The sequence below is a fragment of the Myotis daubentonii genome, chromosome 15, assembly GCF_963259705.1.
Source record: "Myotis daubentonii chromosome 15, mMyoDau2.1, whole genome shotgun sequence".
In the NCBI taxonomy this organism is placed as follows: Eukaryota; Metazoa; Chordata; class Mammalia; order Chiroptera; family Vespertilionidae; genus Myotis; species Myotis daubentonii.
This window is the reverse complement of record NC_081854.1, coordinates 44,866,880-44,879,985: the sequence shown is the minus strand read 5'-3', so window position 1 is coordinate 44,879,985 and position 13,106 is coordinate 44,866,880. Positions and strand designations below refer to the sequence as shown.

General features: G+C 40.9%; 1 protein-coding gene across 4 annotated transcripts in view; it reads left to right on the top strand.

Moving 5' to 3' along the window:
- The first annotated feature begins 1,822 nt into the window (after nt 1-1,822).
- The window catches only part of NFAT5 (nuclear factor of activated T cells 5), a 117,237-nt gene continuing 105,953 nt past the window's right edge, over nt 1,823-13,106 (top strand). For 2 of the 4 annotated variants that reach the window (XM_059667597.1, XM_059667596.1), the window contains exons 1-2: nt 1,823-2,252; nt 4,220-4,273. In XM_059667597.1, the coding sequence (XP_059523580.1) occupies nt 2,180-2,252; nt 4,220-4,273 (127 nt within the window). In that variant the 5' untranslated portion in view covers nt 1,823-2,179. The remainder of the gene's footprint in view (nt 2,253-4,219; nt 4,274-13,106) is intronic. The other 2 variants (XM_059667599.1, XM_059667598.1) reach the window with 1 other exon arrangement.

Below are 13,106 nucleotides of genomic sequence, written 5' to 3'. Positions count from 1 at the left end.
AGGAATTTGCTCAGAGTGATTCATCCAACTTTTTTTAGTATTGGGGTTCTGCCTTGCAATTTCCTCTTCTGGCATTGTGTGTTGGCTAATGGAGGGGGTAGGTTTCTGATAGGTTTACTCCTACTTGGATTCAAAAGCCTTGGGCTAGGCCTTGGCCTGTTGGTCAATGTGGGGTTTAAGCTTTCCTCTCTCAAATGAGTGGGTCGCTGATCAGGTATGAAGGGACTTTCCTTGAAACTTATTACAATAGCTTACTGTGGGATGGATATTTGAAGGTAGCTTTCTGTTCTGTTTTGCCATCTTGGGGTGGCTCTGAAAAGCTTTCTTACCTCTGAGAGGAAGAAAATGTTGATAGGGTTGATTAATTACTACGCAGGATGCAGTGACGATAATTGGGCAACCTGAATCAGATGTTCAGATAGAAAGACAGGTAGACTGTGATGACACAGGTTTCAATACTAGGTCTGCAGGTAAAGCTTTGCAAAGGGCCTCACCCCAGAAACGCCTGCATTGGGGTCTTCTTTGCTGAAAGTTTGTCCCCCATCCCCAGCACTCCAAGTCCAGATGAATTGCCTTAATTCCTGGGAAAAAGTCTCTCTCTCTCTCTCTCTCTCTCTCTCTCTCTCTCTCTCTCTCTCTCTCTCTCTTTCTCTCTCTCTCTCTCTCTCTCTCTCTCTCTCTCTCTCTCTCTCTCAGATATATATATAGATATATATCTTGACTTTTAAAAAATGATTTGTAACTATCTTTGTAGATAAAATATTAAAATAAAAAAACTTTGCCCAGGTGGCTTCTGGCATCAATATTCTACACCAGATTAAAATCATTTCCCAACATGCATACCCTGCACTCCAATTGGTGTCTTAATAGCTTGATTAGAAATTTCTCAGAAGTCTATTAGACTCAGGAAACGGTCTGCGGTGTAGGTGAGGATTTTCAGTTTTTGCAATGGAAACTTTTGGCCCTATGAACAGAATAGCAAAAACTCAATTAAATGTGCTCTTCCCCATCCTTGCCTAGTCCAACGGTAAAAGATGAAAAAACGGCTTGGAAGAGTGGTGTTTAGGTAACCCCCACCCCTTTTTTCCCCCTCTAAAACAGCCAGGTGGATTCACATGATCCCATTTTTTAATGGTCTTCTATCTCCCACTCAGAACAAACCAGGTCGCCCCAGCACAATCAGAAGTATCTTTGTTGTTGTTGTGATTGTGAGCGTGTTTTAATGTCCAGCCTCTAAGGACGTTGGGCTGGATGGGGTATGGGAAAGGCAAGGGATGGTGCAAAGGTACTTTAATGAAAAGCAACCAATAACCTGAGGTTTTTAGAATGTGGTCTGCCATTTCCTAATTAAGAAACGAGTTGGACAGTCCTTTGGCCAATTCATTTAGACAATGCTATGAACCCAAAGGTCTGGTGACTGTCCAAGCGACGAAACTCCATTCCCTTGCGGGACCCCGAGCCACCGCCCCGGCCACGCCAGCTCTGGAGTCCTTTCCCTCCGGCCGCAGGCACCTCGGACTGCCTGGGTCTGTCTCCAGCGCTCAGCTCGGTGTTGCACCGGCTGCCTCAGGCTCGCCGCCACCAGGCGCGGACACCTCCCAGCCGCCCTCCCTCCCTCCCTCCCTCCCTCCCTCCCTCCCTCCCAGCCGGCGGGACCTATTCCGGGCTGGGGAACAGCAGCCCGGGCAGCAGCGGCAGGAAGCAAAGCCCTTGTTGATGCTGTTCCACGGCGCGCCTCCCCACCCTCCGCTGGGCCGCCGCGGCTCTTCCCCTCTTCGGCGCGCCCCCCTCCGCGCCTGCGCAGTGCCCCGCGGGGGGCGGAGCTCAGATTCCTGTCAGCGGCGGCGGCGGCGGCGGCGGCGGCGGAGGCGACCGTCAGTTTTCTCTGAAGAGCAGCACCACACGGACCCGTTGGCTCCGCTCCCTCCCTCTCCCCGCCCTGAACCCCTCTCCTGGCGCTCCGGGATTGAGTCCCTGCGGAGTTTCCCGTCCGCCCTGACGCAGTTTCCTCGCTCCTCGGCCCGCTTGAAGTCACTGCCCTCGAGGAGGAGGCAGCGGCGGCGGCTGCCCTCGCCTCGCCGCCCCCGGTTCGGTGCCCGCGGTCCCGGAGAGGAGGTGCCGCCGCCACCGCCGCTCCCCCCCCTCCCGCTGCCCTCGGGCCGGGCTGGGTCGAGCTGCGATGCCCTCGGACTTCATCTCCTTGCTCAGCGCGGACCTAGACCTGGAATCGCCCAAGTCCCTGTACTCGCGAGGTGAGCGGGGCGTGGGGGCGGGGAGGCGGCCCCGGGAGACCCGAGGGTCCCCGTCCGCAGCGGGGACCGCCGGCCGAGCCCGGCCGAGGTGGCCTGACCTGGGGAAAGGGGGGGCGGGCAGCGTCCGAGCGGGTGGGAGACGTTGGAAGCGGCGGGGAGGAGTGGCGGCCCCTCCCCCGCGGAGCCGCCGGCCGCTCCGGGCCCCGAAGCCGTCGGCCCCCCGGTCTCCGCTGCACCGGTCGCTCCGAGCGTCCGCCCCCCGCTGTCCGCCCGGCCCGGCCCCGCTCCTCGAGCGGCCAGCAACGGCCTCTTTCCCCCCCAGCCCCCCGGTCGGGGCTCACCCCGGCCTGGGCCCCGCGCTGGGGCCGCCGCGATGCGTGGGGCCGCGGCTCCCCTCCCGGCACCATCCTCCCCAGCAAAGTTGCCCCCAGGCAGGCGGCGGGGCCTGGGGCCGGCCCGGGCGGGGGCACCATTTTCCTCCCCCTCCAGGTTGTTTGGGCCTCGCCGTCCGGCCCCCTCTCCCTCCGGCCTAGTCCGCTCCCTCCCCTCGCTGGGACGGCCCCCCTCGACCAGGCGCCCTGCCTTCCCTCGTCATCTCGCTGGAAGGGGCCCGGCTTGTCGGTCTCCTCTCTCGCTCCCTGCCTCTGTGGCCTTCTCATGACTGACTTCCCCCCTCCTTTTGCACAAATAGGGGTTCCCTCTCTCTTTCTCTCTGTTAGTTTGATTCCTCTCCCTCCTGCCCCAGAGGTGCCACGGCTCAGGCATAGGCGCTGCTGTCCTTTGAGAATTTTCTATTTCGTTGCCGTTCAAGGGCTCGGTGCGGGGCCGGAAGGGGGGCCATTGGACTGACATTTCCATTTAAAAAACTCTTCTGGCTAAAGCCTGAAAGGGGGGGGTTCACAGACAGCGGTTCTCAACCTGTGGGTCGCGACCCCTGAAGATACATCCTGCATATCAGATATTTACATGGCGATTCGTAACAGTAGCAACGTTACAGTTACGAAGTAGCAACGAAAATAGTCTTATGGTTGGGGGTCACCACCACATGAGGAGCTGTGCTAAAGGGTCGCGGCATTAGGAAGGTTGAGAACCGCTGAAAGCTATTCATACTGTAGCTGATCTCGGCTGGGGTTAAATTCCTACACTGGGCACCGCAAGAATGTGTTAGAACAGGTTCCCTGCACAGGAGGCATCAAACCAAAATGCTCCCCCTGCTCTCTTCACCCCCTTTGAAACCACTGGGAGGGGGCAAAAGACATAACTGGGAGGTTCACGATGGATTTCACCATATTTAAAAAAAAAAAAATTGCGTGCTGTTATGAACCCCCTTCCTGAGAAATCCCGTGTTTCTCCCACTTCAGTCTTGGTCTGGTGTATCCATCTGCTGGTTTCACCCCTTGCAGGGAGGGGGGCCTGAGCTGCGCATTGGGGTGTTTACCTTGTTTAAGTGAAGCGGAGTGAGGTGGGGTGCCCCGGAAGGCACTGGACTTGAGAGACTGACGATTGACTTTGTACACAGAGTCCTACTTAGTAACTGGAACCATTGTCTGTTGCTGCGATGACTTGAGTTGGCAGTTACCATCCTGCAAGATGTTTTGTGGGCAGTGTTACCTGAAGTAGTTTGAAAAGTGTAGCTGAGTGTCAGAAGGTGTTATCAAGAGATGATGATGCTTAGAGGAGGGCACATGTGGTACAATTGGGTACTAAATACAGTCAAGACATTAACACCATTTGTGCAGTAATCATCAGATAATTTCCTATGAAACATGTTTTATGAAAATCTGAGTTTAGCATAGAGACCATTGTAGAGACAATTCAGCCTTCTTTCATAGGCAATAAGTTCACAAATACGGGCTTCAGCTCTTAAAAGTACATGGCAGTTATATAAGAGATGTATGCTATCCTTGGCTTTTTTTTTTTTTAATCATTCAGCATAAAAAGTACTTAATGCTTTTTGTGTTTTTCAGATTCTCTGAAGTTACACCCATCCCAGAATTTTCATAGAGCTGGACTATTGGAAGGTCAGCAGAATGCCTTTTTAAAGCATATTGTGTGAGTATGCAAAGGCTTTCTCTGAAATGGAGTTTAAACGAGAAAGCGTGAAACTTTGCAAACTCATACAATGTAGTTTTCTCTTAAAGAGCCTGATCCTTCTTTTAGAGCAGCTGAATGTTTCAGTGGATTTTGTTTCTGTGTTTGATGTGATTGTTAGCTGTTGTATCTGCTTTGAGAAGCCTCGAACTCCTTTTTATCCCTCCCAAAATCATTAAAAATTATGTGTTGGGTGATCTACCTTAGAATTCCAGATATTAATAAATAGCTTTTTACAAACAAACTGAATATGAAAAAGCTCAAACAAGATCATGAATATAACTAAGAGTGACACCAAACACATATTTAGTTTGAAAATTCACAACTTTTATATGCTAAGTATTTCAAAATGATATATTAATTATTTATTACAAAAGCATTGATGTCATTACTATTGCATTATTTTTAAAGATGAGGAAAGCCAAGTAATAGAGATGATGATTAAACTATGCTTAGAAGAAAGGGTTTTAGAACATTCTGGAAACACTAATATACTATGTAGAATAATTAAAACAACTGACCGATTACTTCAGAAAACTTTATTTGGTGTTGTTTTTAGCAATTTAAGACAAAAAAGGTTCTAGTTGTGTTGTGTTTGTAGTTTTTGAAGTGATTTCACATATATTACCTTTGACTCTTATAATCCTAGAATTGGACTGCAAGGATATTCATTTCCCCATTGTAAAGATGAGTAACCTAAGGCTGAAATTAAGAGACTTGGTGGGGAGGGGGGGGGGGGGGGAGGAGAGTCATACAGTAGCAGAAACCATGCTTTTTGTATTTTAGTTGGTGCTCTTTACCTAAAGCCAAGCTGCCATTATACAATATATATGTAACCCGTGCCCTTTGGGGGTAGGGTAAAAAAGGCCCTAAATATTTAAGTTTGACTTAAGTGTAGGTGTTTGCTTTCTAAATGGTAGTCTGGTATAATGGAGAAAAATGTGAGTTTTGTAATTGAGCTTAAATTTGAATACCAGATTTGACTATTGATTAGCTCTGTGACCTTGGCAAGTAATTTTACCTCTAAAAACTTTAATAGTCTATCCATAAAAATGTACATAATCACTTAAATTTAGTGAGCTAATGTGTACGAAAATGCTTATTGCATATAAAAGGTTCTCAAATTATTGATTATACTTATAAGGAGCCCATAGATAAATATTAGTATGAAAATCGAACCTGGGACCCTTCAGTTTGCAGGCGTACACTCTATCCACTGAGCCAAACCAGCCAGGGCAATGCTGATCTTTCTTGCTACTACCTTTTTTCCCTTAAAGATAGGAAATTAATATTTTTTTAATTGAGTTATGGTTTGATATATAACATTGAATTGGTTTAAGATGTACAATGTAATGATTAGATATTTGTATATGTTGGGAAATGATCACCACAATGTCTAGTTAACTAGGTCACCATGCATAATCATGCTTCTGCTTTTTCAATTTAATTTGGTGATTGCCTGATAGTGGGAAAGGGAAAGTCTAGCTATTTTTTAAAATATGTTTTTTATTGATTTTTAGGGAGAGAGGAAGGGAGAGGAATAGAGAGATAGAAATACCTATTCTATTTTTGCATTTTCCCTACCTTTAAAGAAGATAGTTTGTACATATTTTTTAAAAAAGATGATTTACAGTTATGGTGTTCAGATTTGAAGGCTAGGATTCTTCTTTGGAGTGCCTAGACAAAAAGTTCAACTACAGAGAAGAAGGTACCATTTCTTACACCTTCTGTATTGAAAAATATTTATTATGGCATGTATTGTTTGTCATATAAAAAAAGATAAAAATTAAACTAAGTGGAAGTATACAAATAAGATTAAGTAAGAGGTCATTCTAGAAATATAGAGATGTAAGATACCATGGTAGAAAATCAGATAAAACAAGAAAAATAAGCAAATTGGAAAAATCAAGTAATAAAAATGGGTTAAAAATTAAAGATGTTTTTAATAGCATGAATTTGATTATATGATGGATCTTAACTGGTTAAATAAGAACTAAACACCAATATGATACATCCTAGTATGAATTATACATTTAAGATTGGAAAATTTAAAAAGAAAATATGAAATATTACAGTAACTTAGGGGAAAATAAACTACTTTAAAAAATTTTTTTTACTACCCATTACCTCTTTGATATAGTATAATGCATAATTATGCTTTATAGTTCACAAATGGAAATACTTGTTTTTTTTAAACATTTTTAAAAAAATATATTTTCAGAGAAGACGGGAGAGGAAGAGAGAGATAAAAACATTAACGATGAGAGGGAACCATTGATTGGCTGCCTCCTGCACGTTGGACCGAGCCCGCAATAGTAGCAGTGTCTTACTGACTTTATGGAATATTTCTGAATTGCCATTAGGCCTGATTTATTTCTTTTCCTTGGGTCTGTGTTAGTAAGGTAGTTAGGCCAATAACTTTTTTACATGTGAATGTATGATGATATCTTATTGGAAAGTATTAAAAAAAATATTTAACATTAAAAATAATCTGTTGGATTCTTTTCTTGTTTAGTATCTATTAATCTATTGATATATACCTAATAAACTAAAAGTATCATTATCGAAATAGTTATGAAAATGAAATTCAAACATGTGACAAAAATCATACCTAGTTCATCCGAACATGCAGAATTTTGGATATATGGCTGCAGAACTGGGCTTTTTTTTTTCTTTTTAAAATATGATTATATTAATTTTTGGAGAAAGGAAGGAAGAGGGAGAGAGATGAACACTGATGTGGCTGCCTTTTGCATGCCCCCTACTGGGTACTGAGCCTACAAGCTGGGCCTGTGCCCTGACTGGGAATTGAATCAGTGACCTCTCTGTGCAGAGGTGCTCAACCAACTGAGCCACACCGGCCAGGACTTTCACAACTTCTTGCTTCTAGGATCTGTCTCTGATTTCCTACTATTTGTTTTTGTACTTCTTTCTACTAGTAAACTCTGCTTTCATGATTTCTCTTCTATCCTAGAATTCTATTTTTTATTACATTAAGAGGATAGAAATTCATGTTTAATCAGATGGTTCTTGGCCTGCTCTTAATTGATTCTTGACTATACTGTCATTATTCCAGGAGTCCCCTAAACCTTGAAAACGGTAGTACAGAAAAACCTTTTTTATTATAAGCAATATAATATACAGGGTGGGGCAAAAGTAGGTTTATAATTGTTCATATGGAGAATAATACAATGACTAATAAATAATAATACAATAATAAATTGTTTATTTGCCCCACCTTGTATAAATGCCACTTTTATTAGAAAAAGTTAACTCATCAGGTTGTTTTCTATTAAGAATTAACAGGTAGTTAGAAAAAGGAAAAGATCAAATTGATAGATCAGTTGGGCCCGATTAATGTAGTGACAGAGGATAGTCTTGTTTGCATTAGCACTCAGATCAAAGGCATACTCCAATAGAAATGTTGCCTATTAAACTTATTGCCTTGTTGTTAAGATTTTATTTCAGGTTACATAAAGGAGATTCATGTCTCTTTTATTTGCTGTTTTAATAAAAATCAAGGTTATAAAAGGTATAATAAAAGGTATAACAAGGGTATAATACACTAATTATAAACCTATACTTGAATGAAAAGGTAGACATTTTCTTTATGGATTGACTACAGATAATGATTTCTGCTTCCAAATATAAATAAAACCTGATGTTGTGTTAAAGGATCTATATTTTTGATTATTTGAACTGAAAATGTGATTTTCAGGTACTTTTATTTATAATAACTATTGAAAAATAGACTTTTTTCTCTTCTTTTTTTTAAAATAATTTTTTATTGTTGAAAGTATTACATGTGCCCCCTTTTTCCCCCCATTGACCTCCTCCAGCCCGCCCCAGACCCTCACCGCCCCATTGTCTGTGTCCATGGGCCATACATATATGTATACAAGGTCCTTGGTTGATTACCTCCCACCCACCCACCCTCCCCCGCCTAACCTCCAAGATTTCACACTCTATTCTATTCTTCCATATCTCTAGATCTACTCCGTTCATCAGTTTATTTTCTTACTTAGATTCCACATATGAGTGAGATCATGTGATACTTGTCTTTCTCTGACTGACTTATTTCACTTTCTTGCTTCTATTTTTAATACAGTAGTCCCACCTTGTCCATGGTTTCGCTTTCTGGGTTTAGTTACCTGTAGTCAGCCACAGTCTGAAAATATTAAATGGGAAATTATATATGATAATTTATATACAATATATAAATTCTTTACTTAATATATTTTGAAAGAGATCATGTCCACATAACTTTTATTATAATATATTGTTATAATCATTCTATTTTATTTTAGTTATTGTGGTTGATCTCTTATTGTCCCTAACTTATAAATTAAACTTTCTCATAAGTAAGCATGTATAGGAAAAAAACATAGTAATGGATAGGGTTTGTTATTATCTCAGGTCTCAGGCATCCACTTAGGGGTCTTGGAACATAATCCCTCTTGGATAAGGGAGGAATACTGTATTTACTTGATACATCGGTGATGATTATTACTGCTGGCCAGCCACGAACCAGCATTGTGTCTTTTTCATTCAGAAACGTTACGGTTAGTCTTTTAGTACATTTGGTACTCGGTTTTGAAGGTAAGGAAAGAACAGAAAAGTTTCTAATGGTGAGCTAAGTTATTGATTATTCTTATCTTTATAGATTTACCTTTAGTTTAAAAAATCTGCTTAAAGCAACCTTTGTAGGACATTTTAAAAGAAGCAGTGTTAGTAGTTAAAGAGAAGAAAGAGTAATAAATCAGTGTTGTTATAATTGAAAACATTTTTGAGCAGGTATGAGTATCAGCATTTTATAGATGTTTTTCACGTTTTATTTTCAGAAAAATATTGTGAGATAGTATTGATATCCCTACTTCATAAATGAGCAAACAGGAGATTTACTTCCCAAGGTAATATAGCTAGTGGAGAAAGCTGGAATTTGAAACCTGACAATTTTATCCTAGAATTTTTAGCTTATCCTGACTTTCTTACATAAAATTTATAATTAGTACTTTAAATAGGATTCTTTAGCTTCTATAAAGTAATGTGAGAAATTCTATAAGCCACAGTAAAAACCAGTGAAGAATATGATGATGACCCTTTGGAAGAATATTTTAACACTCAAAATTAGCAAATCATTGCCTAGCTTGATGGATGTCTTTAAGATTTAACTGAAGCACATCACTGGTTGAACCATCTCTGTCTTGACTGATGATGGTACTCAGAAATAAAAAATAGGGCAAGGGTAAGCCATAACCGAAGGAGAATTACTTTAGAAATGGAGGATGCCATGGGGCTCTGATTTATTTTTATTTTTTAAAACATTTTTATTGATTTCAGAGAGGAAGGGAGAGGAAGAGAGAGAGAGAAGCATCAAATGCCTCCTGCATGCCCCGCACTGACTGGGAATCAAACCATGATCTCCTGGTTCATAGGTCAACGTTCAACCATTGAGCCACGCCAGCTGGGCAGAGCTCTGATTTTTTTTGGTAGCAATTTTATGGAAGCATAGTAATCATTTTAACCTATTTCTGCTGGTATATTTCAGAGCTTAAGTTTGAGAAGAAATGAGCAGCAGAAAAAACAGTAATAATAGAGCAGCGGTTCTCAACCTTTGGGTTGCCACCCCTTTGGCGGGTCGAACGACCCTTTCACAGGGGTCGCCTAAGACCATCGGAAAACACATATATAATTACATATTGTTTTTGTGATTAATCACTATGCTTTAATTATGTTAAATTTGTAACAATGAAAATACATCCCGCATATCAGATATTTACATTACGATTCATCACAGTAGCAAAATTACAGTTATGAAGTAGCAACGAAAATAATTTTATGGTTGGGGGTCACCACAACATGAGGAACTGTATTAAAGGGTTGTGGCATTAGGAAGGTTGAGAACCACTGTAATAGAGCCTTAAGAGTTGGCTTTATTTCTTGATATGGTTGGTCTTTGCTTCTGAACTTTCTGGAAATACTGTGTTAGGTATTTAAAAAAAAAAGAATTTCAGTTCTAGTTTGACCTTGAGACCTTGTAGAAATTTGTGTAAGCATTCCTTTTCTTTGTCAGAGACATTATCTGTCTTGCTTAACTTAAGAGTTTTGAGGAAGAACAACTGAAATAATGTTAAAGGACTTTGAAAACTATGAAATGCTATATGAATAGCAATATTTTGCATAGGCCCTTATTAATTTGCTTTGGTTTTTCTTTTCATTGTCTTCTCTCTTTCTCAAACCCCCACCCCCACCTTTTTTTTTTTAATCTTCTCCTATGCATGTCTTGATTTTCTCATGGTATTCTACCTGTTGCTTGTTGGTTTTGCTGTTACCACTTCTGTCTTCACTTTATCTTCTTTTTTTCAAAACAAACAAACAAACAAACAAACCATCTTTATAGAGGTAGAGAATTACACCTATTTTAAGTGATCCTTGAATTTTTAACAAGTACATACATTTGTGTAATTACCATACACAGGGTACAGAACATTTCAGTTACCCCATAAAGCTACCTCTTGTTTTTTTGTAATCAATTCTGCCCACTCCAGCCCCTCAGGCAAGTACTGATCTGTTTTTCTTATCATAGATTAGTTTTGCCTTTTTAAGAATTCTACATAATAAAAGGGTAATATGCAAATCAACTGAACAGCAGAATGACCAGTCGCTGTGACGTGCACTGACCACCAGGGGGTAGATGCTCAATGCAGGAGCTGCCCCCTGGTGGTCAGTGTGCTCCCACAGGGGGAGCACCACTCAGCCAGAATCCCTGAGCCAGGCTCACAGCTGGGGAGCCTCTCCCTGGGGAGCAGGCCTAAACCATCAGTCAGACATCCCCCTAGGGCTCCCAGACTGCGAGAGGGTGCAGGCAGGGCTGAGAGACCCCCCCCCCCCACCAGTGCACAGATGTTGTGCACTGGGCCTCTAGTTTCATATAAATGGATTTATACAGTGGATACTCTTTATTTTCATTGTTCAAGTACTATAACTTTCAAAAAAGGAAAGCTATTTTATAAAGGACAAAAGGTAACAAGACCTTTTTTTAAAAAAATATATTTATTGGTTTCAGAGAGGAAGGGAGGAGAAAGGGATAGAAACATCAATGATGAGAGAGAATCATTGATCGGCTGCCTCCTTCATGCCCCCTACTGGGAATTGAGCCCGCAACCCAGGCATGTTCCCTTGACCAGATTCGAACCTGGGACCCTTCAGTCCGCAGGCTGACGCTTTATCCACTGAGCCAAGCTGGCTAGGGCACAAGACCTTTTTTATTCTCATATATTTTTATATTCTACAATGTAGCCAAATGTCTAAGATTTTTGCCCATTTTTAAATTGAATTATTTGTCTTTTTATTGTTGAGTTGTATGAGTTCTTTATTTATTCTATATACAAGTCCCTTATCAGATATATGACTTGCAGAAATTTTCTCCAAATATGTGGATTGTCCTTTCACTTTCTTGGTATTGTTTTTTTTTTTTTTTTTTTAATTTATCTTTGTTGTTGAAAGTATTACAGATGTCCCTTTTGTTTCCCCCATTGGTCCCTTCCATCCCGTCTTGGTATTGTCTTGATGCACACTTTTTTAATTTTGTTGAAATCCATGTTTTCTATTTTTGTTGTTGTGTTGCTCATGCTTTGTGTCATATTTAAGAAACCATTGCTTAATCTGAGGTCATGAAGATTTATATATGTATAGTGTTTTTTTTGGTTTTGTTTTGTTAATCCTCACCCTAGGATATTTTTCCATTAATTTTTACGGAGAGTGGAAGAGAGAGGAAAAGACAGAAACATGGATGTGAGAGAAACACACGATTGGTTGCCTCCTGCATGAGCTCTGACCAGGGCCAGGCCAGGGAGGAGCCTGCAACTAAGGTACATGCCCTTGACCAGAATTGAATCTAGGACCCTTTGGTTCACAGGCCAACACTCTATCCATTGAACAAACTGGCTAGGGCTGTATGTTTTCTTCAAAAAGTTTTACAGTCTTGGCTCTTACACTTAGGTCTTTGATCATTTTGAATTAATTTTTGTATACGGTGTGACGTAGGGGCTCCAACTTAATTCTTTTGCATGTGGATATCCATTTGCCCTAACACTATTTGTTGAAAATACTTGTTTCCCATTTAATAGTCTTGGTACCCTTGTTGAAAAATCAATTGACCATAGATATATGGGTTTATTTATGGATTCTAAATTCTTTTCCATTCATCTTTATGCTCATCCTTATAGCAGTATCATACTGTCTTAATTACTATAACTTTGAAATAAGTTTTGAAATTGGGAAGGATGAGTCCTCTAACTTTGTTCTTCACTTAAAAGATTGTTGTGGCATTGGGGGCGGCTGGGGAGATGTGAGTGGGGGAAAAAGGAGACATATAATACGTTAAACAATAAAGAATTTAAATTAAAAGAAAATATTGTGGCTATTCAGAGTCCCTTGAATTTCCATTTGAATTTAGTATCAGCTCAGTTTATTCAAACAAAAAATGAGCTGTGATTTTTAGTAGGGATTGCATTGACTTGATGTGTCAGTTTGAGGAGTATTACCATCTTAATAATACTAAATATTCCTGTCTATGAACATGAGATGTCTTCCTTTTATTTGGGTCTTCTTTAATTTCTTTCAAACATGTTTTATAGTTTTCAGACTATAAATGTTACACTTGTTTTTAAAATATTTATTGTAAAGTATTTTATTCTTTTTAATCATTGTTTTAAGTGGTAATAAAGTTATGGAAATAACTTGAGGATAGGTCTATCAAAA